The sequence below is a fragment of the Acinonyx jubatus genome, chromosome E2 (assembly GCF_027475565.1).
Source record: "Acinonyx jubatus isolate Ajub_Pintada_27869175 chromosome E2, VMU_Ajub_asm_v1.0, whole genome shotgun sequence".
NCBI classification, from domain to species: domain Eukaryota; kingdom Metazoa; phylum Chordata; class Mammalia; order Carnivora; family Felidae; genus Acinonyx; species Acinonyx jubatus.
In genome coordinates, this window is record NC_069396.1 from 43,042,669 (window position 1) to 43,069,132 (window position 26,464).

Here is a 26,464-nt window from a genome sequence, read left to right on the forward strand (position 1 = left end):
TCGTGAGGATGCTGTGCGCTCATGATCCTAAAGCTTTTGGCACAGTGCCTGGCAGAGACTAAGCACTCAACTAAGGGAAGTTGTTTTAAAAATAGGTAAAACGAAGGGCAGACAGCTGACAAACACCCCCTCACTTTGCATCTCCCCGCCTTGTCTGGCCAGCTGTGGCTCATTCCAGAGATGACCAGTGGTCCATAGATTCCCGAGCCTTTTGTCCTTTTTTTTTAAAAATTTTTTTAACGTTTATTTATTTTTGAGACAGAGACAGAGCATGAACGGGGGAGGGGCAGAGCGAGAGGGAGACACAGAATCTAAAACAGGCTCCAGGCTCTGAGCCGTCAGCCCAGAGCCCGACGCGGGGCTCGAACTCACGGACCGCGAGATCGTGACCTGAGCCGAAGTCGGCCGCTCAACCGACCGAGCCACCCAGGCGCCCCAAGCCTTTTGTCCTTTAATGTCACCAATGCAGAGATATTGGAGGTAGGGCTGAAAACCCTTGAGAAGGTAGTTTAACACCTAGCACCCCAAGGCGTTCCTGTCCAGGAAAGGTAGCCACACAGTACTCAGAACAAGTTTTGAACGGAGACCTAGGTTCTGATCCAATCGCTGCCATTTTCCTGCCATGTGTCATTGAGCAACCAATGCAACCATTCTGAGCTTCCATTTCATCCCTGTAAAATAGCGATAATTATACTGACCTCCTAGGATTATGGCTCATTGATTTCTTCCTTCAGTCAATTGACACTCTTGCTATGTTCCAGCTGTTTCAGGAGATACAGTGGGGAAACAACAAAAAATATCCCGGACCTCATGGAGCTCTCAGTTCAGTGGGTAAAGAAAAATATTAGCCCAACGGCGACAAAAGCAAGTGAAAAATCGCAGAAGTGAAAAGTGTTTTGGAAGGAGAGTGTGTCAGTCAGGATAGGCTGCTCATGCTGTGGTAACAAACATCCCCCAAGCCTTACGGCTTATAATAACAAAAGTTTATTTCTAACTTATGTGCCATGTGTATTGTGGGTCAGCTGGAACGCTGCTCATACCTCGACCCAGGCTGGCAGAACACCCTCCATCACAAGGGCTATGGGTTCTGCACAGAGGAAAGAGGAATCCAGAGTATTTTGCTCTGGAATCTGGAATCTGGAATCTGGAAAGAGAAATTCCAGAGTATTTTGCTCTGGAATTAAGTGCTCTAGCTTAGAAGTGACTTGGACTACTTCTGCCATGATCTCATGGTTCGTGGGTTCAAGCCCCACGTCGGGCTCTGTACTGACAGCTTGGAGTCCGGAGCCTGCTTCAATTCTCTGTCTCCCTCTCTCTCTGCCCCTCCCCTGCTCATGCTCTGTCTCTCTCTCAAAAGCAAACATTAAAAAAGAAATTCTTGTTAAAAAGAAAGTATCAGCAAGGAGCTAGGAGGTCTGAACAACTAGATGGAAATTTGAGAACCAAAAAATACTTTAGCCAAAGGAAAAGGCTCACTGGACGGACGGAAGAACCCAGCAGAGAGGACCCAGGGAGGTGACAGCAAACTTGATCAACAGATGTTCTCCGACCTGAAGAGAAGATGGGGGGGGGGGTGCGGTGGGGAATCAACAGTCTCAGGGACCCGTGGGACAGCAGCAGGTCTAACATCCATGTCCCAGGAGACAAGAGGGGAACATGTGGCTGAGAAAATACTTGCTGAATCTAATCTGGGGACGCGGAAGTGAGGGGGAGCAGGGCCCGAGAGGGGCTCACCTGATGAACGGGCATGGATGGGCCGGTTGCCGCTGTGCCCACCTGAAGGTCAGTGTCACTGAAGAGCCTGAGGGAAGGTGTTGGATGCGCCCCAGACCTGTGGCTCCCACCGCCATCCCTCTTGGGTAAGGATTGCTCCCGGGGGCACCAGCTGCCCAGCTGCTGGCCTGGCCCCTGAGGGGAGGCAACTGTCTGCGTCACCGCTGAAGCTGCAGGGGACCTCAGGGGGACCGGGGGTTATGGGGGGGGGGCGTTTGTTGCCTACTGCTGCGTAACAAATGGCAGTACACTAAGTGGCTTAAAACCACACACGTGCATGATAGCCTGGTGTCCAGGGGTCAGGAGTCCGGATGCGGCTCCCTGGGGTCCTCTGCTCAGTCCAAGTGTCGGTCAGGCTGTGTTCTCATCCGGATGCTCGACAGAAGAACCTGCCTCCCGCCTTACTCAAATTGTTGGCAGAGTTTATTTCCTGGGGACCATGTGACTGAGGCCCGGGCTGTCACCTCAGGTCCTAAGGACTACTTGTGGCTCCTAGAGGCCACTCACGGTTCACACCAAGCGGGCTTCTGCGCCATGGCTGCTGACCTCACTCGGCCAGCAAGCCTCTCTCTGCATCCGGGAGGCTAAGACAGAGTCTCATACAATGTACCCTCATCCAGGGGTGACATTCTGACCCCTTAACAGTAAGAGTATGAATGTGGTTAGAAGCAAGTCACCGGTGCCATCCACACTGGACAGGAAGGGGAACCCCACAAAGCGTGGACACCAGGAGGTGAAAATCACTGGGGTCACCTTAGTGTCTGCCTGCCGCCGGGGGACACGGACTGCCTTGGCTGTGGACTGTGGTCCTCAGGCCTGGGGGCAGCCTGTGCTTGGGTCTGGCTGTTCCACCCCCGGCTACCACGACATGTGCCGCCGCGGGTGCAGGAAACCGGGGGTTCTGGGGAGCTGGTCGGAGGGCCCCAAGGTCTTCCTTCACTCTCCCGTTGCTGGCCCCATCTCAAGTTTGCTGTGTGACCTCAGGCAGGGTGCTTGAGCCCTCTGTGCCTTGATGTCTTCAACTACAAAATGAGGTTTGGAGGCGCCTGGGTGGCTCCATCGGTTAAGCGTCCGACTTCGGCTCAGGTCATGCTCTCACGGTTCGTGGGTTCAAGCCCCGCGTGGGGCTCTGTGCTGACAGCTCGGGGCCTGGAGCCTGCCTCGGATTCTGGGTCTCCCTCTCTCTCTGCCCCTCCCCCACTCGAACTCGGTCTCTCTCTGTCTCTCAAAAATAAATAAACGTTAAAAAACTATTTCAAAACAAGGTTCGGAGGAACCCCAGCCTCATGGGTGGCTGTGAGGACATAAAGTTCATGAAGGGTGTGAGTTCTGATCATGCCAGGAAGTTCACAAATATTTGCCATTGCTGTCATCATTATTCTCTGCCTCTGTTTCCCAACGGACCCTGTTTAGTTCTCCACGAATGTCCTCCCGATTCTGCAGGAACCTTTGCGTCTGTGGGCACCGTGTGAAGCCTTAAGTGTTTTGGCAACAGTGTCTGGTAAGCGAGGAGTGAGCTCTGCCCTCTGCTCAGGGGCAGAAGCTCTGTTCTGGAAGTTTCAGATCTGTCCAGTGGGATATCAGGGCAACGAGTTTTACGAGGCATTAATATTTTATTTCTCACTCTTGCACTCTGCGGAACAGTGTATATAATTTCTGGGAACAACTAGGCTTGGTGACTCCCGTGGGTCAGCTGGGCCAGGCCTGGCGCCTTGTCCTGGTAGAATGGGTCTGTCTCTCCTTCTTGGGGCTCTCTCTCCACTGCAAGAGCCAGGAGGGGTGACACAGGTCCGGCGGCCCGGGGCTACGACCCTGGGAACACCCTCTGCCTCGGACAGATATGGCTAAGCCTGAAAGCCCTCAGCACATCTGAGGGAGTGCGGGGCAAGGACGACCAAGGAAAGGCAGAGCCCAGTGCGGATCTGCAGGTCGGGGTGTGACCCCCCCCCCCCGCCACCCCCTCCCATCCTGTCTCAGCCCTTGTCCTCGGGGGAATGCAGTAAGCTGCCTAAGGTGGCTACAGTTTACCAACTCCCAGAGACTCGCCCTGAAAATGGTGAGTTCCATCCCTCCCGTCCTCCCTGTGAAGAACACAAGACTTGAGCCAGGCAACCTGAGCTCAAACTGGAGCGCCCCCACCCCCCACCTTCCAATTACTGGACAGTAGTTGCCTCCGTTTCCTCATCTGCGGGATGGGGATTGCTAAGGGGTTAACCGAGCAGGACCTGGAACAGGGAAGAGCTCATCAGCCTTCGCTGTGGCCATGGGCCTGTTCTGCACCTGCGGGCACCGCCTCTGCCGCTCCCCACCCCCCCAGAAGTGCCTTGGGAAGGACAGTTAAAGTGATGGAGACACAGGAGGCCAAGAGTCCTGGGCACAGAGGGCTTGCTTCATTTCACCAGCAGCACCTGGTCACTGCTTTTGCCCTGGGAAGGGTGGAAGATCTTGAGTAGCACCCCCAGCAGGCCCAGGACCGTGCCCAGGAGCAGCAGCAACTTGAGGCCCTTGAGGATGGAGCTGGCCTTCCCCTCCTGGGTCTTCCCTTTCTCCCAGTGTGGCCCGCCTTCCTCTTCCCTGAGAGTCTCCGCCGTGCCTGGAAAGGGCACGGGGTTGAACCGGGCCATGAGCTCCTGCTGCACGAAGCACTTGTAAATGGCCGGCTGGAAGACCCGCAGTTGCTTGCCGCCGTTGGAAGGTTCTAGAATAGCGTCCAAGTCCTGGCTGGAGAGCTGGCTCTGCCAGGTCAGGGGGATGTTGTCGGCTTCCCAGAGGATGGGCCTGCAAAGGTGGACAAGGTCAGCTGCTGTGGCCCCGGGGGGTACCTGGGGGACTGGTGTCTGAGAGGAGATGGGGACAGCGGCGCCCTCCTCCCTGGGGAACAGCGCACAGGGCATGCCCTCCAAGAGTGCTACAGAGCAGGGGAAGGTGGGGACGGGTGTCAGGGAGCTCAGAGCCCCACCCCCACTCAATCTGCGACAGGAAAATGCCTCTAGCTCTTCAAGCCTCCCATTGCTCATCTGAAAACCGGGGGGTGTGACTATACCTGCCTCTGAGGGTTACTTGGAGGAATCAGCAAGAACGCACCCCCCCACTCCCCCCCGCCGCTTTCCTGGCCGGGCCTCATTTTCCCCACTCTGTCTCTCACTTAGGCTGCCCCAGCCACATTGGCCTCCTAGGTGGTCCTCCAGCACGCACCTTTCTGCCTCAGGGCCATTGCCCTGGCTGTTCCCTCTGCCTCGAGGGCTGTGCCTCGGCACACAGGGCTGGCTCCCTCATCTCCTTTCAGTGCTGGCAACTTCTCAGCCCGTCGTGACCGAGGAACAGAAAGGAGACCCAACAGACGGCATTGACAGGGCCGGTCATCATGCAAGCAAAAACGAACACCCACTAGAGGGTGGGGCTTTGCATCTGGACAGACATTTGCCCCTTAGACATCACAATGAGCCCAAGAGGCCGGGCCCACCAAGACCTCTGCACTGAGTTGGATCGTGTCCTCCCCAAATTCGTGTTCTAAACCTCAGGACGTGACCTTCTTTGGAAATTGGGGTGTTGCAGATGTAATTAGTGAAGACGAGGTCAGACTGGAGTAAATCCCTGGACCCTAAATGCAATACAACCTGGGTCCTTTTGAGAAAGGGGGAAGAGGGGCGCCTGGGTGACTCAGTGGGGTAAGCGTCCGACTTTGGCTCAGGTCATGATCTTGCAGTTCATGAGTTCGAGCCCCGCGTTGGGCTCTCTGCCGACTGACAGCCTGGAGCCTGCTTCAGATTCTGCGTCCCCCTCTCTCTCTGTCTCTCCCCCACTCACGCTCTGTCTTTCTCTCTCAAAAATAAACATTAAATAAATTTTAAAAAAAGAAAGGGAAAAGAGACACAGACCCAAACACACAGGGAAAATGCCGAATGATGACAGGGACAGATGGGGGGGGGCAGGGGGATGCAGCTACAAGCCAAGGAAGGCCAAGGATTGCCTGCCACTCCCAGGAGCTAGGCAGAGGCAGGACAGATTCCACCCAGCATCTCACAGGGCGCGTGGCCCTGGTGACGCCTTGGCTTTGGACTTCTGGCCTCCAGAACTGCAAGAGAATACATTTACATTGTTGTAAGCCACCCAGTGTGTGGTACTGTGTTGTGACAGCCTTAGGAAATGAATGCAACCCGCATTCTACAGACAGGGAGACTGAGGCCCAGAGGGACACCACAGGCTCAAAGTCGCACAGCTGGAAAAGCGGCAGAGCTGGGATTGGAGCCCAGGTCTGGATGAATCCAGAGTCCAAGATGTAAACCTCACAGGAAATGCCACTCTACTCGGCTCCCTTGAGACCCGGCAACTCCTAAAGCCTCTGGGGACCTCCCTTGATTCTTATCTCAGGTCCCCAGTGACTGGCAGCCAGGGACTCCTTGTCTGGCAAGCGGCGTGGAGTGGGTGGCCCAGTCCAGGTAAGTGGAGAGGCTCATGTGCCCTTTCCTGCACTTCTGAACTGGGTGGCGGGGGAGGGTTATAGGGAGTAGCTGTTACCTTTATACTTAAAGGAGGAGGGAAAAAGGAGGAAGGGACACCATGGAGAGAGGGTGAGAAGGAGAAGAGGTCAGAGGTCACAGCTGGAACAAGGGAAAGCAAACCAGATGGAGGTGGCGGGTTCACACTGACAGAGCCTGTGGCTACAGAGGCCCCAAGGGGTTGCTGGGGCCCCCACCTAGCAAGGGAGGAGCCATCCCTGGCACGCGGGGCTGGAGGCCACGGGGACTCTGTAGCCAAGCTTGCAGGATTTAGGGCCACAGTGTATTCCCCCCCCCCGCCGGGCAAGGACTGTGCCTTCTGAGAGCTGCAGCTTCTTCATCTGTAAATGGCCCCCCTGGGGCCCACGGCTCTGGCTCTGGGGCTGGGATGCAGCCCGTGGCTAAAGTGCAGGGCTGTGAGTGGTTGTAATTCTTCTCACCGGGGTCAGGGTCATCAGTGCGGGTGGCTTAGGGAAGACAGGCCAAGGGGAGATTTCCCAGGGGCTCCAGGCAGGAATACAAGAACATGAGTGTGCGTTCTGCGAGGCAGACCCTGATGAGTACCCTCCCGGGGCAGCCTCCTCTCCTCGGGGCTCTCTGATCCTCCCCAATGAGCAGAGGTCTCAGGGTCCCACAGCGTTCTGAGCTTCCCCCGGCATAGCCTCATTACTCACGTGGGCTTCTCCCATCCCAGCCCTGACCACCCCGGGCTGTCCACCCCCCACCCCCACCCCCAGGCTGGGGGCTTCCGCAGGGGTGTCTGATGAGCGCCACATCCACAGCATGGCCGACCACAGGAGCGGCCACAGAATCAGCCAAGCCCTCCCGAAGGGTCAGCGGTCCTGTTCTACCTGTGTGACTCAATTGTGTGTGGGGGCCAGGGGGCTCTTACCAAAGGCACATCTGATGAGGCCAGCAGAGAGCAATCTGACCATGTGGGCCCCCTCCCCTCTGCAGGAATTCATCATGAAGGCTCCTAGCCTGGGGGACCCTGGCTAGGAGCCAAGGGCAGGGCTGGTGCCTGTCTCCATCACCTGTAGACAGATCCCAGGGGGCAGGTGAGCCACACGGATCCCGACTCCTCAGTGATCTCAAAGTTGTCAAAGGGGACGTAATCCGACGTCAGTGCCGTGCACGGGACATGGCAGGCGTCCACCTGCATCTCGGGCCGCATGCGGCTGGACCACACCTTCCTGCCTCCCAGATACAGCCAGCAGGGCATGGGTTCCTGCAGGGGCTCCTCGATGTAGCAGTACCCCAGGCGTTTCCGCTCGCCCAGCCCCCCACAGCGGTTACAGTCCTGCCAGGGCTCCCAGCGGGTGAAGACGATCCCTTTGCCACCTAGACTCAGGCTCTCGTTCCGCAGGGGCTTCTGACCCAGTCCCTTGTGTGTTATGTGCAGGGTGCTGACATCCTGGAAGTCAATCTCATACTGTACCACTTGGAGGCCGTCCTTGTCCTGGCAGTGGTAGAAACCCGTCTGGGAGGGCAACGGACTCCGAATGAGAACGCCGCTGTCAGGTATGATTTCCACGTTGGAAGCACTGGAGAGTGTGTGGGACCGGCTGGTCCCGTCTTGCAGGAAGAAGTACCACTGTGACCCAGAAGAGTTGCAGGGCAAGAAGACGTCATTGTCCGAGAGGAGGGCTCTTTGGCATTGCTTCTCGTCGGGACAGCTGAAGGAGACATAGAACCCTGGCAAGGGGACAGCAAAGCTGAGCAGCAGCCACAGGGTGGTTAGCATGGTGGACTGGGACTGTGGCGGTGGGCGGGGCACCACGCTGGCCATTGTGAAGTCACCCATGAAACCCAGGCCGGCCCTGGGCAGCAGGCTGAATTGTAGCTCACCTCACGGGTATGCGAGGTCACAATCCCCATTTGACTGGTGACAGTTTAACAACTCTACCTAATATCTGTTCCAAGCCCTCCACTCTGCTGGGATAGGAGGAAACTTAATTTGTCTATTCAGGATTTTCTCCACCATTCCCTGCTCTGGCATTAACGTGTCACATGTGAATGTTCAACACATTTTTCCTGAACACCTACTATGTTCTGTACACAATTCTTAGTGCAGGGGGTGGAGAGGTGAATAAATTCTGTCTGGTTACCATTCTTATTTCCTACCCCTCTCCCCCAGCCTCTCCTCCCCAGACATGCTGGCCTCCCTGCCACCTTCTGAAAACATCAGGCAAGCAAAGGGCTCCTGCCCCAGGACCTTTGCATGTGCTGGTCCCAGACTCTCGCCACAGATATCTGCATGATTCAACTCATCTTAAACAAGCAAATATTTTTCTCAGTGGTCCCCTTTCCAAACCCTTTCCTAAACTCCTTCTCAGTACTGAAATTAAAAACAATTATTGTGCAGGATTGCTCACTCATTTCACAAGTTTCCTGAATGCCTACCATGTGCCTTATTCTAATCACAGCCCCAAACAGGTTAGACAAAGCCTCTTCCCTCTTGGACTTACCTTCTAGTGGAACAGACAGATAATAAACAAATATATAATACACAATACCAGATACAGTAGAGTCTCCTTATTCATGGCGGTTATGTTCTATAAAGTTGCTGAATTAGCAAATACTGAATATTGTAGGAAACATACAGACTTAAGCAAGGTCCTATGAGCCTTTGGTCATAACATTTTCTGTCAACTGCTCAACGTATAACTTTGTTATATGTATATTTTTGTTTAAAGGCCTCTTAGTTAATATATATTGTTAATTAACAATGAACTTGTACACAACAGCACTATTAACTCATGCCTGAACAATGCTTCTCTAACACACGTGTTTTCTTGACAAGACATGTCACAGCCTTCTCGTGCTTAGGGACACTGGCTAACATGTCAGCACTGCCTGGGAGCCATTTTAAATAGTGAAATCATCAACAAAAAGTACAAAAATGCAACAACAACAACAAAAGTGGCACTAAGCAGACCATGAAAAGGATACTTGTTAATAGTATGATAACTGAAACCAGAAGGCAGTGTCTCCCTGTTCAACCTCAGCTGGGAATGTGCATTAAGTGATTCGACTGTTTCACTCCTCTTTGCATGTCCACAAATGACTTTGGAACCACTGTGGGGGTTGACCTGGGGCTACAAATAAATTTTAGCGAGCAGGTGAATTCACAATTATGGAACCCTCAGATGATGAGGACTAATAATCACTAAAGATAAGAGTAAAGCAGGGGATCGCTTCTCGGCCTTTTGGCTGAGATCAAGTGAAGAGTAAAGCAGGGAAATGGGCATAGAAAGTGAAGAGATGGACGTGAGTGCGAGCTCAGGGAGGCTGGTCAGGCCTGTCTGAACACTCACCGAGGAGGTGAAGTTGCACAAACACCTGAATAAATTGACATAAAGGGCCATGTGGATATCTGGAGGAAGAATATTCCCAAGAGATGGCTAGACCCTGACATGGCTGCCATATCTAAAGGGTGTAGAGGCCAGAGCGGCTAAGGAGTAGTGGACAAGGAGGAGAGTGGTGAGTGGGTGAGGTCAAAGTTCCATCCAAGTCTTTGCTAAGACATCCTGCCTTCCTCTACCTGGCTCCTTATGACCGGGGGCTCTCTCAGTCATGTCCCTGTCCCATGTGGAGACCTCTACAGGCTGTGTTTGGCATAAGCTGTACGCTTCGACTCTGGAACGGCTGCTTCCATACCATCTCACCACCACCTTCACCACAGGAGTGGGCCACACATCTCCTCTGTTCTCAGATCTGTAAAACCGTTCAGAGTTTTTGTCTGCTCCCCAGGACCTTCTAAAATCCCTCTGAGACACATTAACAGTCATACTTGTGTTGTTTCCCCTCCAGCTCTCTCCCTCTCTGTCTCCTCAGCCCAGGGGATCTTTTCTAAACACGTAAGCGGGGATATGGGGCCACTGTGAGATAGCCCACTTCCAATTTTCACACGGTCTAGGTGAGAAGTAACAGACTGGCTGGATACAGCCTGAACAAATGTTTGAATTGGCCTCCCTGGTGGAGGGGGTTGGGTATTTAAATCAGTGGCCAACATGTAAAAGCCAACAGATTTCACATGAGAATCCAGATTCCCTGCTATTCTTTAATAATGTGGGTGGGGTTTCCGCTTACTACTACAACCGAGAAGCTTAGATCAACACTCTTGCTAATAACAACTATAGATTTTAAGATAACCAGGATTAATATGTTCAGGAGAGGACAAGAAGAGGATTTTGAACCAGCAGAAAAGAATCAAATGGAAATATTAGAACTAAAAAAAGAAATTTGTGAAATTGAGGATTCTCTAGAAAGGATAGCAATCTATTAAACACAACAGAAAAGAAGATCAGGGAAATGAAAGATGGGACCACAGAAAAATATCTATATTGAAGTATACCAAAAAAAAGTGCAAGACATATATAAGACATAGTGAAAAGTTCTAACATTCATGTAAATGGAGACTCAGAAGCAAAGGAGTGACAGGCACATAAGTAATATTTTAAGGTACTGAATGAAAACTTTCCAAAACTGACAAAAAACATCAAGCAACAAATTCAAGATGGCCTTCAAATCCCATACAGGGTAAATATAAATGGAGCCACACCCAGGAACTTTATAGGAAGACACTGCTGAAAAGCAAAGAAGAAATAATAAAGATGGCCAGAGAAAGGGCGCCTGGGTGGCTCAGTCGGCCGGGCGTCTGATTTCGGCTCGGGTCATGATCTCACAGCTCATGAGTTCGAGCCCCACGTTGGGCTCTGTGCTGACAGCCCGGAGCCTGGAGCCTGGAGCCTGGAGCCTGGATCCTGCTTCGGATTCTGTGTCTCTCTCTCTCTCTCTGCCCCTCCCTGGCTCATGCTCACTCTCTCTCTCTCTCTCGCTCTCAAAAATAAATTTAAAAAATTGAAAAAAAAATGGTTTTAAATGGCCAGAGAAGAAAAAGATACAAACTTTGAAAGTGATAATCCTAAGACCCTACACGGACTTTTAAAAAGAAATGATGGGAAAAAAAAAAAAAGAAATGATGGAAGCTAGAAGACAATGCAATGCCACCTTCAAAGCACTAAAAGTAAACGACTGCCAATCTAGAATTCTATATATAGATTTCTATAGACCACAGTTAAAATATCTTCTAAAGACGGAGGCAAAAAATAATATTTTCAGATGAAAACTGAGAGGATTTACCACAGCAGAGCACACTAAAAGCAATACCAAAGAGAATTCTCCAGACAGCAAGAAACTGATCCCAAATGAAAGCAAGGCAACACAGGAATAAAAACTACCAGAAGAGTAAATATGTGGGCAAAATTAAATTAATATTTAGAGAATTTAAAAATAATGTCTTATGGGGTTTAAAATGTATTTAGAATAAAAAATACTAAGCACAACAGACGGAAGCATAAACGGAGCTAAAAAGTTATAAGGTCTCCACATTGTCGAGGTAATGGTACAAGTACAAATTTATATTATATTATATTCTAATGAGTGAGAATTAATTTTGTAATCGCTAGCGAAATCATAAAAGAATGCATATCTAATAAGCTCATGATGGGGAAATGGAATAATTAAAAAATACTGGGTAAAAAAAAAAAAAAGTGCTTGGTGAATCCAGTACTATGTTGAATAAAAGTGGCAAGAATGGACATCCTTATCTTTTTCTTGACCTTAAGGGGAAAGCTCTCAACTTTTCCCCACTGAATATAATGTTCACTGTGGGTTTTTCATATGTGGCCTTTGTTGAGGGCTTTTATCATGATTGGATGTTGTGCTTTGTCAAATTCTTTTTCTGCATCTATTGAAAAGATCATATGGTTTTTATTATTTCTCCAATTAATGTAATGTACCATGTTGATTGATTTACAAATATTGAGCCACCTTTGTATACAAGGAATAAATCCCACCTGATTGTGGCGAACAGGATAGAAAACCCAGAAAACCCCCCACAATTATATGATTACTTAATCATCAAAAAAACAGGAAAGAATATCCAATAGGAAAAAGACACTCTCTTCGATAAATGGTGTTGGGAAAACTGGTCAGCGACATACAAAAGAATAAAACTGGACCACTTTCTTACACCATACACAAAAATAAACTCGAAATGGATTAAAGACCTAAGTGTAAGACTGAAACCATAAAAATCCGAGAAGAGAGAACAGGCAATAGTGCCTCTGACATTGGCCTTAGAACGTTTTTCTAGATATGTCTCCTAAAGCAAGGGAAATAAAAGCAAAAATAAACTATTGAGACTACATCAAAACAAAAAGCTTCTACACGACAAAGGAAACAGTCAACAAAACTGAAAGGCAACCTACTGAATAGAAGAAGATATTTGCAAATGACATATCCAATAAAGGGTTAATATCCAAAATATATAAATAACTGATACAACTCAACACCCCAAAAACAAATAATCCAATTAAAAATGGCAAAAAAGACATGAACGGACATTTCTCCAAACAAGTCATCCGGATAACCAACAGACACATGAAAAGATGCTAATATCACTCATCACCAGGGAAATGCAAATCAAAACTGCAATAAGATATCACCTCACACCTATCAGAATGGCTAAAATAAAAAACCCAAGAAACAGCAAGTGTTGGCAAGGATATGGAGAAAATGAACACCCTTTGCACTGTTGGTAGGAATACAAACTGGTGCAGCCACTGTGGAAAATGGTATGGAGGTTCCTCAAAATGTTAAAAATAGAACTTCCCTATGATTCAGTAATTGCACTATTGGGTATTCACCCTCAAAATACAAAAACCCTCATTCAAAAAGATATATGCACCCATATGTTTATAACAGCATTATTTAAAATAGCCAAATTATGGAAGCAGCCCAAGTGTCCACCAATAGATGAATGCATAAGGAAGATATGATATCTATACAATGGGATGTTATTCAGCCATAAAGAAGAATGAAAGTTTGCCATTTGCAACAACATGGATGGAGCTAGACCGTGTAATGCTAAATGAAATAAGTCAGAGAAAGACAAATTATTTCATTCATATGGGAAATTTAAGAAACAAAACAAATGAGTAAAGGAAAAAAAAAAAGGAGAGAAAGAGAGAGGAAAACCAAGAAACAGAATCTTAACTATAGAGAACTGATGGTTACCAGAGGGGAGGTAGGTGGGGGGATGAGTTAAATAGGTGATGGAGATTAAGGAATGCATTTGTTGTGATAAGCACTGGGTGATGTATAGAACTGTTGAATCACTATATTGTACACCTGAAACTAATATAACATTGTATGTTAACTATATTGGAATTAAAATTTTTAAAAATACTTGGTAAATCCAAAAGTAAAACAAGACAAAAGAGTCAAAGAAGGGACAGAACATGTAACAAGCAAAGAGGAAGATGGTAAACTTAAACCCAACTATATCAGTAATTACATTAAATGTAAATGAACTAAATACTGCAATTAAAAGACAAAGATTTTCACACTGAATACCAAAACAAAAATCTAAATATATACTTCTTTTTTTTAATGTTTATTTTTTTTTAGAGAGAGAGAGGCAGAGCACAAGCTGTCGGGGGGTGGAGGGTAGAGAGAAAGGTAGACACAGAATCTGAAGCAGGCTCCAGTCTCTGAGCTGTCAGCACATCACCTGATGCAGGGCTCGAACTCATGAGCCATGAGATCATACCCGAGCCAAAGTCAGACGCTCAACCAACTGAGTCACCCAGGTGCCCCTAAGTATTTACTTCTTAAGAGATTCATTTTAAGTAAAAAGATACAGAAAAGTTGAAAGTAAAGACATGGAAAAATATCATGCAAACACTAAATAACAGAAAACTGGTATAGTGGCTATACTAATAACAGAAAGTAGACATTAAGGCCAAAAGTATTAATAGAGATTACAAGAGCCATTGTATAAGATGGTCAGTTTGATAGGAAGTTATAATGATCCTAAATTTGTGTGAAACTAAAAATATATGAAGCAAAATCTTATAGCACTAAATGTTGAAATAGACAAATCCACAAGGCAATATGCAAATAAAAATTTAGTAACAATAAAGAATATTTGAGCTATATGATATAAACTTGACTTAATCATATATGTAATGTAGAATACTGCACTCAACTTCAGATCACATATTTTTTCTAATTACATGAAATATTTGGCAAAATCGACCATATTTTAGATCATAAAACAAGTCTCAATAATGTTAAAGGAATAGAATCACATTTTTGGTCAGTAGAATTAAGTTAGACTCAAATGACAAAAAGATAACAAGAACATCACTAGATATTCGAAATTTGTACAGTGAAATGCCTAAATAACTAATGGATCAAAAGAGAAACCACAATTGAAAATATAAAGTATTTTTAACTGAATGAAGATAAAAATATAATATTAAAACTTGTAAGATGCAAGTAAGTTATACCTAGGGGGAAATTTCCAGCCTAAATACATATTTTGAGGGGGTGGGGGATAAAAACTAGAGATCTAGGCAAGTATCTCAAACACCAGAAATCACTTAGATAGAAAACAAAACCAACAAACCAAAAGTTGGTTCTTTAAAAGATGAATGAGATTGATAAAGCCCTAGCAAGATTGATCAAGAAAAAAACAGGAAGAAGGCCTAAATAACAACTACCAGTAATGAAAAAAGAGATATTACTACTTTCAGGCATAAAAAGATAATCAGATGATATTAAAAACAACTTTTGGCCAAAACTTACACAAAAATTTAGATAAAATGGATAAATTCATTGAAAAGCTTAACGACACTGTCACAAGAAAAATTCTGAACTGTTCTATGTTTACTATGAAAGAAATTGAATTTGTAATTAAAAACCTATGCACAAAATCCTTCTAATCCCAGAAAGATTTACCACTGAATTCTTGCAAACATTTTTTAATGATTAAGAAATGGCATCAATCTTTCAAAATCCCTCCAAAAATATAAAAAGATGAAACACTTCCAAACTTCTATGAGGCCTGCATCACCTTGACACCAAAACCTTATGAGGATATCACAACTAAGGAAAATATCAGGCCAATCTCTTTCATGAACAAGGACACAATATCCTAAACAAAATATTAGCAAATTTCTTCCAATGATAAGTAAAAAGAATAAACATCATGACCACACTGGGTTTATCCCAGGAAGGCAAGCTTGGGTTTACATATGAACATCAATCAATGTAATTCACCATAATAACATAACAAAGGAGAAAACCATATTATCCCCTTATTAGATGCAGAAAAATCATTTGATAAAATTCAACACTCATTCATGGCTCAAAACTCTTGGAAAACTAGGAATAAAAGGGAATTTTACTAATTTGATAGTATTTCTACTAAAAACCTAGAGCAGTATTATATTTAATAGTGATAAGCATGTCTGCCATCAACCTCTCCACTCAGCATTTTACTAGAGGTAAGTGAATTTAGCAAAATAATTTGATACAAAGTCATATACAAATACCAAGTGTATTTTTATATACCAACAACAAACAATTAGAAGATGAAACTTAGAAGATATAATTTGTCTGTTTAGCTGTCCCTCCAACGTTGACAGGCATGTGTTTCAGCCCTCCACTCACCTGCACCCCTGCCAAAGCTAATGGATGCACCCAGGCCCTGTGCTCTCCTTCTGTCTCATGAAAACTGGCCAGTATGCCAACAAACCAGTTGACACAGGGGATTCCCCTTAATTGCCTGGTTCTGGTAGTTGGTTGTGGGGAGGGGGTGTAGGGCTTGTGTTTCTAGGCCCCAGTGGGACTGAAACAATTAGAGAGACAGTGCGGGTAGGCTACTATCCCTAGGGCACTCTACAGAAGACTGAAACACATCCTAGTCTTCCTGTGAAAAAGACCTATCTACCCATCCTAGAGTTTTGCCACACATCTAGAGGCTATGAAGGAGCTCTCAGAGAATGTAGGCCACGGGCACCATCTTTGTGTTCTCCCTTGGCCTTACTACAGTTCACTGTCACCTTCCAGAATGGAGCTTATAAACTCATCTGGAGCCCTAATTTTCACATCTGTCACACAAAGGACACCTACAGATCAACTAGTTTAGAAGCCAGCAGGGTTTATAACTGTTGTCTCATAGGACTGTATAAATTGGCATAATTTAAAAGCTGCTGCCAATCAGCCTGAAACTAGGTGTTGACTGAGATTCCTCCTTTTGAAACACTGAAAATTCTTGGCACACCCTCACCAAATGGGACCAAGCAAGAATAAGTCAGGCTGCTTGGACAATCAAAAAGGTATGAGAGAAAATCAAGAACTAGGGCACAGTTGAATGATAAAGGTTCATCTCCTACACAAAGTCACAAAGTCATTTCTTCAAGACTGGGAGAGGTAGCTATTTCACCTAAGATCTAGAAACAAACACATAAAGTTGAGCAAGTTGAGGAAACAGAGGAGTTTTTTTCCAAATGAAGGAACAAGATAAAATTTAGAAAAAAAATTAATAAAATGGAGATAAGTAACTTACCCAAGAGAGTAAGAGTTCAAAGTAATGGTCACAAAACGATACTCAGGAGAAAAATGAATGAACACAGTGAGAACTTCAACAAAAACAAATAAATAAAATCTAAGAAAGTACCAAACAGAAGCCACAGAACTGTAAACAATAATTGAGCTGAAAATGCACAACAGGAGTTCAACAGCAGACTAGATGAAACAGAATAAAGGATCACTGATCTGGAAGACAGGGCAGTGGAACTCACACAAACAGAGCAGCAAAAAGAGGAAAAAAGAATTTTAAAAAGTAAAGATAGCTTAAGGGACCTAGAATACAACATCAGGCAGGATAACATTCACATTATAGGAGACTCAGAAGGAGAAGAGAGAGAGAGAAGGGAGAAGAAAACTTATTTGAATAAATAATGGCTGAAAAATTCCCTAAACTGAAGAAGGAAACATACATCCAGATCCAGGAATCCCAGAGGGTTCCAAAAAAGATGAACTCAAAGAGATCTGTACACCAAGACACATATATAACTAAAATGTCAAGAGATAGAGATAAAGATAACAAGAGAATCTTAAAAGCAGTGAGAGAAAAGCAACTTATTACATACAAGGGAATCCCCATAAGACTATCAGTAGAGTTTTCAGCAGACATGTTGCAGGAAGAAGGAAGTTGGCATAATATATTCAAAATGCTGAAATGAAAAACTTCCAACCAAAATACTCTACCTGGAAAGGTTATCGTTTAGAATTGAAAGAGAAAAAGAATTTTCCAGACAAACAGAAGCTAAAGAAGTTCATCATCACTAAACCAGCCTTATGAGAAATGTTAAAGGAACTTACATATGCCAAAAAGAAAGGACACTAATTAGTAACAAGAAGTGTATGAAAGTAAAAACATCACTGGTAAAGATAAATATACAGTAAAGATAATGGATTAATCACAAAGCTAGTGTGAAGGTTAAAAGACAAAATTAGGGGCACCTGGGTGCTCAGTCTGTTAAGCATCTGATTCTGGATTTTGGCCCAGGTCATGATCTCACAGTCATGAGATCAGCCCTGTGTTGGGCTCTGCACTGGCTGTGGAGTCTGCTTGGAATTCTCTCCCTCCCTCTCCCTCCACTCCTGATGCTGCTGCTCGTGCACATGCTTGCAATCGATCAATCAATCAATCAATCAATCAAAACTATACCCACAATAATTAGTTAAGGGATACACAAAAATAAAAAGATATAAAATGTGACATCAAAAACATAAACAGAAGGGTGGAAGTAAAAATGTAGAGTTTTAGAATGTGCTCAAACTCAGCTGGCTATCAATTTAAAATAGACTATTATATATAAGGCCATTATATGTGAGACTCATGGTAACCGCAAAACAAAAACCTATAGCAGATACACAAAAGATGAGAAAGAAATCTAATCATAAAACTAAAGAAAGTCACCAAACAACAAGGGAAGAGAGCAAGAGAAGAATAAAGGAACAAAGAGAAACTACAAAACAGCCAGAAACCAATTAATAAAATGGGAATAAGTATATACCTATTAATAATTACTTTAAATGTAAATGAACTAAATTCTCCAATCAAAAGACATAGAGTGGCTGCATGGATTTAAAAACAAAAAACAAAAAACAAAACCCAGGTCCATTAATATGCTGCCTAAAAGAGACTCACTTCAGATGTAAAATTACACAGAAACTGAAAGTGCTAGAAAAAGATGTTTCATGCAAATGAAAACAAACAAAAGGCTGAAACCTAACTTATATCAGGTAAAATAGACTTTAAAATAAATTCTGTAATTAAAGACAAAGATGGGCATTACATAAAGAATTCAACCCAACAAGCTATAACATCTGTAAACATTAATGCACCCAACACAGAAGCACCTAAATATGTAAAGGAAATATTAACAGGGAGAAACTGATAGCAAAACAATAGTAGGGGACTTTAGTACACTACTTACATCAATGGATAGATCATCCAGACAGAAAATCAATAAGGAAATAACAGCATTAAATGACACATTAGGTAAGATGGACTTAATAGGTATTCACAGAACATCCTATCCAAAGCAGTAGATGCACATTATTCTTAAGTGCACATGGAACATTCTCTAAGATAGATCATATGTTAGGCCACAAAACAAGTCTGAATAAATTAAAGAAGACTGAAATCATATTGGGCATCTTTTCCAACCCCAATAGTATGAAACTAGAAATCAATTACAAGAAGAAAACTGGAAAAATCACAAATATGTGGAGATTAAACAACATGCTCCTGAACAGCCAATGTGTCAGTAAAGAAATGAAAGGAGAAATCAAAGGATACCTGAGACAAATGAAAATGGAAATACAACATACCATATTCTATGATATAGAAAAAGTAGTTCTAAGAGGGAAGTCCATAGTGACACAGACCTCAAGAAACCAGAAAATCTCAAATAAGCAATCTAACTTTACAACCAAAGAAACTAAAAAAAGAAGAACAAATGAAACCCAAAGTTAGTAGAAGGAAAGAAATAATAAAGGTCAGAGCAGAAATAAATGAAATGGAAACTAAAATGACAATGGAAAAGATCAACATAACTAAGAGTTGTTTCCTTGAAAAGATAAACAAAGTTGGCAAACCTTTAGCTAGACTCACTAAAGGAGAAAGAGAGAGAGGTGGGGAGAAAGGGCCCAAATAAATAAAATCAGACATGAATGAGGAGAGGTTACAATCGAGATCACAAAAATATAAAGGATCATAAGAGACTACTGTGAATAATTATACATCAACAAATTGGACAACCAAGAAGAAATAGATAAACTTCTAGAAATATAAAATTTTCCAAGACTGAATCATAAAGAAACAGAAAACCCCAAAAGACATTACTAGTATAGAGATTGAATCAGTAATCTAAAACCTCCCAACAAACAAAAGTCCAGGACCAGACAGTTTCACTGGTGAATTCCACCAAACATTCAAAGAAGATTTAATACTTATCCTTCTCAAACTCTTCCAAAAAAATTCAAGAGGAGGCAAACTCATCTCTTTAGACCAGCATTACCCTGATGCCAAAACTAGACAAGGATGCAGAAGAAGAAGAAGGGGAAGAGGAAGAGGAAGAGGAAGGAGGAAGAGAAGGAAGAGAAGGGGGAAGAGGAGGAGGAGGGGGAAGAGGGAAGGAAGGGGGGGTGGAAGAAGAAGGAGAAATAGGGGGCAGAAGGAAGGGAAGAAGGAAGGAAGGGAGGGAGGAAGAAAGAAGGAAGGAGGGAGGAGAGAGAAGGAAAAAGGAAAGGAAAGAAGGAAGGAAGGTGGAGAGGGAGGGAGGGATGAAAAGAGGAAGGAAGGGAGGGAGGGAGGGACGAAGGGTGGGAGAGAAAGGAGGAAAGGAAAGGAAAGGAAAGGAAAGGAAAGGAAAGGAAAGGAAAGGAAAGGAAAGGAAAGGAAAGGAAAGGAAAGGAAAATAATTACAGGCCAACATCCCCAATGAACACAGATGCAGAAATCCTCAAGAAAATATTAGCAAACCAAATTCAACAATACATTAAAAGGCTCATAAGCCATGACCAAGTGAGATTTATTCCAGGAATGCAAGAATGATTCAACATCCACAAATCAACCAATGAATGTGATAACACCATGTCAACAAAATGAAGGATAAAAGTCATATGATTATCTCAGTAGATATAGAAAAAGCATTTGACAAAATTCAACATCCATTTATAATAAAAATTCTCAAAAGTAGTTATAGAGGGAATGTACCTCAACATAACAAAGACCATATATGACAAGCCCACAGTTCACGTTATACTTAATGGTGAAAACCTGGAAGCTTTTCCTCTAACGTCAGGAACAAGACAAAGATGCCCACTCTCACCACTTTTATTCAACATAGTACTGGAAATCCTAGACATAGCAATTAGACAAGACAAAGAAATAAGTCATCCAACTTGGAAAGGAAGCAGTAAAACGATCACTATTTGTGGACAATATGGTTTTATATGTAGAAAACCCTAAGGACTTCACCAAAAAATTGTTTAAATAAACAAATCCAATAAAGTGGTAGGGTACAAAATCAATGTACAAAAATAAGTTGCCTTTCCATACATCAACTATAGTTAGAAAGAGAAATTAAGATAATAATCTCATTTACAATTACATCAAAAAGAATAAAATACCTAGGAATAAATTTAACCCACAAGGTGAAAGACTTATATACTGAAAACTGTAGTCAATGATGAAAGAAATTGAAGGAGACACCAATAAATAGAAAGATATTCTGTGTTCATGAATTGGAAGAATTAATATTATTAAAGTGTCCATATTATCCATATTACCTATAGATTCAAGACAATCCCTATCAAAACTCTGATAGCATACTTTACAGAAATAGAACAAATAATCCTAAAATTTGTATGGAACCCCAAAGACTCCAAATAACCAAAGCAATTTTGAGAAATAACAAAGCTGGAGGCATCACACCCCAAGATTTCAAACTATATTACATAGCTATAATAATCAAAATAGTGTGGAATTAGCATAAAAATAGACACATAGATCAATAGAACAGAACAGAGAACCCAGAAGTAAATTCACACATATATGGTCAATTTATGACAAAGTATCCAAGAATATATAATTAGGAAAGGACAGTCTCTTTAATAAATGGTGTTGGGAAAAACTGGACGCTACATGCAAAGGAATGAAACTAGACCTTCACGTTACATTATACACAAAAATTAACTCAAATGGATTAAATGCTTAAATATAAGACCTGAAACCATAAAACTCCTAGAAGAAAACATAAGCAGTTAGCTCTTTGACATTGGTCTTGGCAACATATCTTTGGATTTGACCCCAAAAGCAATGCCAACAAAAGTAAAAATAAAAAAATGGGACATTAAACTAAAAAGATTCTACACAGCAAAGAAAATCATCAACAAAATGAAAAGGAAACCTACTGAATGGGAGAAAACATTTGAAAATTATTTTTCCAAGAAGGGGTTAATATCCAAAATACATGAAGAACTTATACAACTCAATAGCAAAAACCCAAATAATCGAATTTAAAAATGGACAGAGCATCTGAATACATATTTTTCCAAAGAAGACATATAGCTAACAGGCACATGAACAGGCACAGGCTCAACATCACTCATCATCAGGGAAATTTAAATCTAAACCACAATGAGATATCACATCACACCTGTTAGAACAGCTATTATTTAAAAGATAAGAAATAACAAGTGTTGGTGAGAATGTGGAGAAAAATGAACCCTCATGTACTGATGGTGGGAATGTAAATTTGTACAGCCACAATGGAAAACGGTTTGGAGGTTCCTCCAAAAACTAAAAATAGAACTACTACATGATCCAGCAAGTCCATTTCTGGGAACTTACCTCAAGAAAATGAAAACGCTGATTTGAAATGATATACACACCCTTATGTTCACTGAAGCATTATTTACAATGACCAAGATACAGAAACAATCTAAATGTCCATCAGTGGATGAATGGCTAAAGAAGATGGAGTGTAAATTCACGGTGGAATACTACTCAGCCATAAAAAAGAATGGAATATTGACATTTACGACAATATGGGTGGACCTTGAAGGCATTATACTAGGTGAAATAAGTCAGACAGAGAAAGACAAATACCGTGATTTTACTTGTATATGGAATCTAAAAAACTCAACAAACTAAAATTTATAGAAATAAAAAACAGATTGGTTGCTAGAGGGGAGGAACGTTGAGGAGTGGGTGGAATTAGTGATGGGAGTCAAGAAGTACAAACTTCCAGTTATAAAATAAATAAATCATGGAGATGTAATGTACAACATGGTGACAATGGTCAATAATATTTTATTGCATATTTGAAAGTTATTAAGAGAATAAATCTTAAAAATTCTTATTACAAGAAAAAAATTTTGTAATTTTGTATGATGATGGATGGTAATTAGATTTATCATGGTGATTATTTCACAGTGTATACAAATATCGAATCACTATGTTATACACCTGAAACTAATATAACATTATATTTTAGTTATACCTGTCTCTGTATAGAGGGATGATAATTGAAGAGGGGTTTGAAGAAGGATTATTAAAATAGAAGGTTGTATTAGTTTCAGGTGTACAGCATAATATAATACTGTATATAATATATATTTTATGTATGTTGTACATTATAATAATATGTATAATATATTTGTTACGTGTATGTATATATATAATACATACCTGTGACTTGAATCAGATCTTAATATCAGGTATATTAAAATTTTGTCAATAGTCAAAACACTGTTTACAAACTTGGATTATTTTATTTCATGTACCAACTTATTAAATCATGCCTTATAAATCCATAAAAAAGACACATTTGTAATTGCATGAAAATCAAGTATTTAGAAATAAATATAATAAAACATGTAAAAGCTCTACATTAATAACTGTACATTACTGGGAGAAATTTAACAAACCCTAAATAAAAGAAATATTTATGATGTTAATGGATCAGAAGTCTAAATATTGTAATATATTGATTCTACCCAAATTTATCTTTCAATTCAATGAAGTCCCCATTTATTAAAACATAGGGTTTTGGCGGGGATGGAAACTACAAGCTGATTCCAAAATTTTTATACAAATGGCTAAGACTAATCAAGACAGTCTTGAAGGACGAAGTTGGAAAATCTATACTACCAGATATCATGACTTACTACAAAGGGATAGTAATAAAAATACCACGGCATTGATGCAAGGATGCGTAAACAAATTGTATTCATCAGAGTTCAGTGAGGAGACAGAAACAACACTAGTGATGATGTTGACATGAATACGGGCCAAAGTGCTTGGTCTCTAGGTTTTACATTTGGTCACTCCTGAATATCAGGAGCCTATGAAGGCAGGGACTAAACTTTTTTGGTCACCCCTGTGTCCCCAGTAGCACCCTACCCAGGGCCTGGCTCAGAAGGGGCAAAAGTAGTTCCTAATGAATGAACATCTACCTAAACAAGCCAGTGAAGAGACCCCTTCCTGGACAGACTGACCATGAAGGCTTATGGGTGGGAGACAGAGCCTGCTTTTCCACTGGAAGGCAAACCCCTGGCCCAGGTGGGCTTAGGAAACAAAGCCTAGGTGAGGGTCAGGTGCAGGGCTGATGCCCTGGTCCAGTCACCTGTAGATGGAGGCCAAGGGGCAGGTAAGCCACATGTTGTTGGTCAACTTGCCCAACTGATATATGTCAAAGATGAAGTATGGCTGGTTGATTTCCTTAACGTGGTCACAGGGTACAAGACAGGCTTCCACCTGCAATTCGGGCCGCATACGGCTGTGTCGTGCCTTCTCCGCTCTCAGATAGAGCCAACAGGGCATGGGTTTTTCCTGGGGCTCCCCAATGTAGCAATACCCCAGGCGTTTCCGCTCACCAGGGCCCCCACAGTGGTTACAGTCCTGCCAGGGCTCCCAGTGGGTGAAGACGAGTACGTGGCCACCCAGTCTCAGGGTCTCATTTTGCAGGGGCTCTTGGCCCAGGCTTTCGTGCGTAACATGCAAGGCGGTGGCATCTTGGAAATCAGTCTCATACTCTACCACAAGGGCGTTGTCATTGTCCTGGCAGTGATAGAGGCCTGTCTGGGAGGGCTGAGGTTTGGTCAGTTGAAGGCTGCCCCCAGGCAGTTTCTTTATGTGAGTCATTGAGGAGAGCAGGAAGGGATCTTCCCCTAGAATGGAAGAGAAGTACCAGAGTGCTTTGGGATAGTCACACTGCAGGACGGCATCATTGCCTGAGACTAGGGCCTGCTGGCAGAGACTCTTATAGGCACAACTGATTAATTTCTGGGCCCACAGAGTGGGGAGAGAAAGGCTAAGCAGCCACAGGGTGGCCAACATGGTAACCTGAGACTACAAAAGGATGCTGGGAACCATCTTGGGCATTGTGAAGTCACCCACAGAACTCGGGCATCAGCCCTGGGCAGCAGAATGACACTTGGTCTGCTGCACTTCTAGGAGTACACAGAAATCACTGGTCTGTACCATTTCTAAAATCCACTGAGTAAACACTGCAAGGGCCTCCTGTCTTGTAACTGGGGAGGACTGCTTAATTAGCACCAGATCTGCTAATTGAGGTGGGGTGGGGGTGCTTTCTAAATCTTTGTTCCCTGGGCTCCTGTCTCCACTCTCCAGAGAAATATCTTCTTTGCCATTATCATCCTTGGTTACATCTGAGGTGACATTGAAAGAGTTGCACTCCTTTCCACATGAACAGTTTCCTTGGCCTGCTTCCTGCCTTCCAAAGTTTGGGACCTAAGAGGCTCCAGCCAACTCCATTTGCAAAAAAACCCACACCCACAGTTCTGTGCAAGGTGTGCCCCATCTCTTTCCCACTCTCTCCCTCTCTGTCTCTCTGTCACTGCAGAGGCACCCTATCAGGCATGCATCGGGAGCCATATTCTTCATTTCTCTTTCACTGAGCACTTTTGCCTACCTGGGGGTATCTTAAGGATTTTCTGGGAGTATCTGAATTCATTCAGAGTCTTTAACAATGGGTAATAAAGATTTAACTAGCTAATTGGATTTTGCCTCTCAAAGGCCTTCCCAAATTTTGGCCAACTTTAGTGAACTTTCACGCACACTCTTCTGTATTCCAGCTGCTTCCACTAAAGCTGCAAGTTCATGAAGTATATCATTTGCCTTTAAAAGTATCTCAGGCAGGGGTGCCTGGGTGGCTCAGTCCGTTAAGCATCCGACTTCTGGTTTGATCTCAAGGGTCATGAGTTTGATCCCTGCCTTGGGCTCTACGCTGACAGTGCAGAGCCTTCTTGGGATTCTTTCTCTCCCTCTCTCTGCCCCTCCCATGTGCTCTCTCTCTCTCAAAATAAATAAATAAACCTAAAAAAAAAAAAAAAGTAGCTCAGCCAACAGCCTCCATCCTGCTGGTTTCAAATACATTTCTTGTTCCTTTTGTTGTGTTTGAAGCCAGTGCCATGTGTTTTTATTTTTGGTTACAGCAACACCTCACTCCTGATACTAATTTCTGTATCACTCAAGATAGGCTATTTGCTTGTACAGCAAATGTAGCAATACCTCAGGCTTACACATCTCAATGACTTACAAAAACAAAGGTTTATTTCTCACTCAAGCTCCACATCCATTGTGGGTTGGTATTATAATCACTCAGGGACCCAGGATGATGGAGCAAAGCCACCTCAAACATTTCCAGTTTCATACCAGAGGAGGAAAAAAGAGGGCTCTGTCGGATTTCACATCCATAATTAAATGCTCTGGACTGAAATGACACCTGTCACTTGCTCACAAACCACTGGCCAAAAACGGTTACATGGTACCACCAGTTCACCAATCCAACAAAGGAAATGGAATTCTACTATGCCCAGAAAACATTTAGTAGAAGGAAGTCAGTTTAGTAGAAGGAAGTCAGTTAAAACATTTAGTAGAAGGAAGTCAGATTACCACAGTTGATAGTTACCACAAGGAGTGTTCTTTTACATCAGAAAGTTAAAATCGTTTGCAAAATCATCCCATCAGATCTCCTAAGGTTCCATTAGCCAAGATTAGGTCCCATGTGCAGACCCAAACCAATCCCTGAGAGAAAAGAGAATTCCCATGATTGGCTTAAGACAATCAGAATTTGTTTTCTAGGACTGGGGAAGTATAACCCTCTCTGACTACAGAAGTCATTGAAGACAAACAAAATCCGGGCGTTGTATACAGAAGAGATGTAGAAGAGAATGCTTATTTGGGGGGAGTAATTCTATACTATCTAGAAGATCAGAAGAATGCAGTGTAGCTA

The 26,464-nt window shown here is 43.5% G+C and overlaps 1 protein-coding gene and 1 long non-coding RNA gene across 3 annotated transcripts; one reads left to right on the forward strand and one right to left on the reverse strand.

Moving 5' to 3' along the window:
- The first annotated feature begins 1,348 nt into the window (after window positions 1-1,348).
- Window positions 1,349-8,642, forward strand: LOC128313261 (uncharacterized). The gene is made up of 2 exons (XR_008293712.1): window positions 1,349-3,274; window positions 7,675-8,642. It is a non-coding gene; the product is annotated as an uncharacterized LOC128313261 (long non-coding RNA).
- FAM187B (family with sequence similarity 187 member B) lies at window positions 4,142-25,414 on the reverse strand. 2 transcript variants are annotated; one of them, XM_015071973.3, is made up of 2 exons: window positions 23,834-25,414; window positions 4,142-4,551 (listed from the first exon to the last, which is right to left on the reverse strand). In XM_015071973.3, exons 1-2 carry the CDS (start codon window positions 24,544-24,546, stop codon window positions 4,164-4,166), a joined length of 1,101 nt encoding a protein of 366 aa, XP_014927459.2. In that variant the 5' UTR covers window positions 24,547-25,414; the 3' UTR covers window positions 4,142-4,163. The 2 variants fall into 2 exon arrangements, with proteins under 2 accessions (XP_014927459.2, XP_014927460.2); XM_015071974.3 differs by lacking the exon at window positions 23,834-25,414 and adding an exon at window positions 7,307-10,507.
- Window positions 25,415-26,464: the final 1,050 nt, after the last annotated feature.

What these genes read in the sequence shown, in the direction of transcription:
- FAM187B (XM_015071974.3), bottom strand. Translation starts at nt 8,076, where the DNA reads ATGGGTGACTTCACAATGGCCAGCGTGGTGCCCCGCCCACCGCCACAG. An exon ending in CCCCTGGGATCTGTCTACAG is followed by an intron (nt 4,552 to 7,306) that starts GTGATGGAGACA and finishes CCACCTTTGCAG; the next exon opens with GCCCATCCTCTGGGAAGCCG.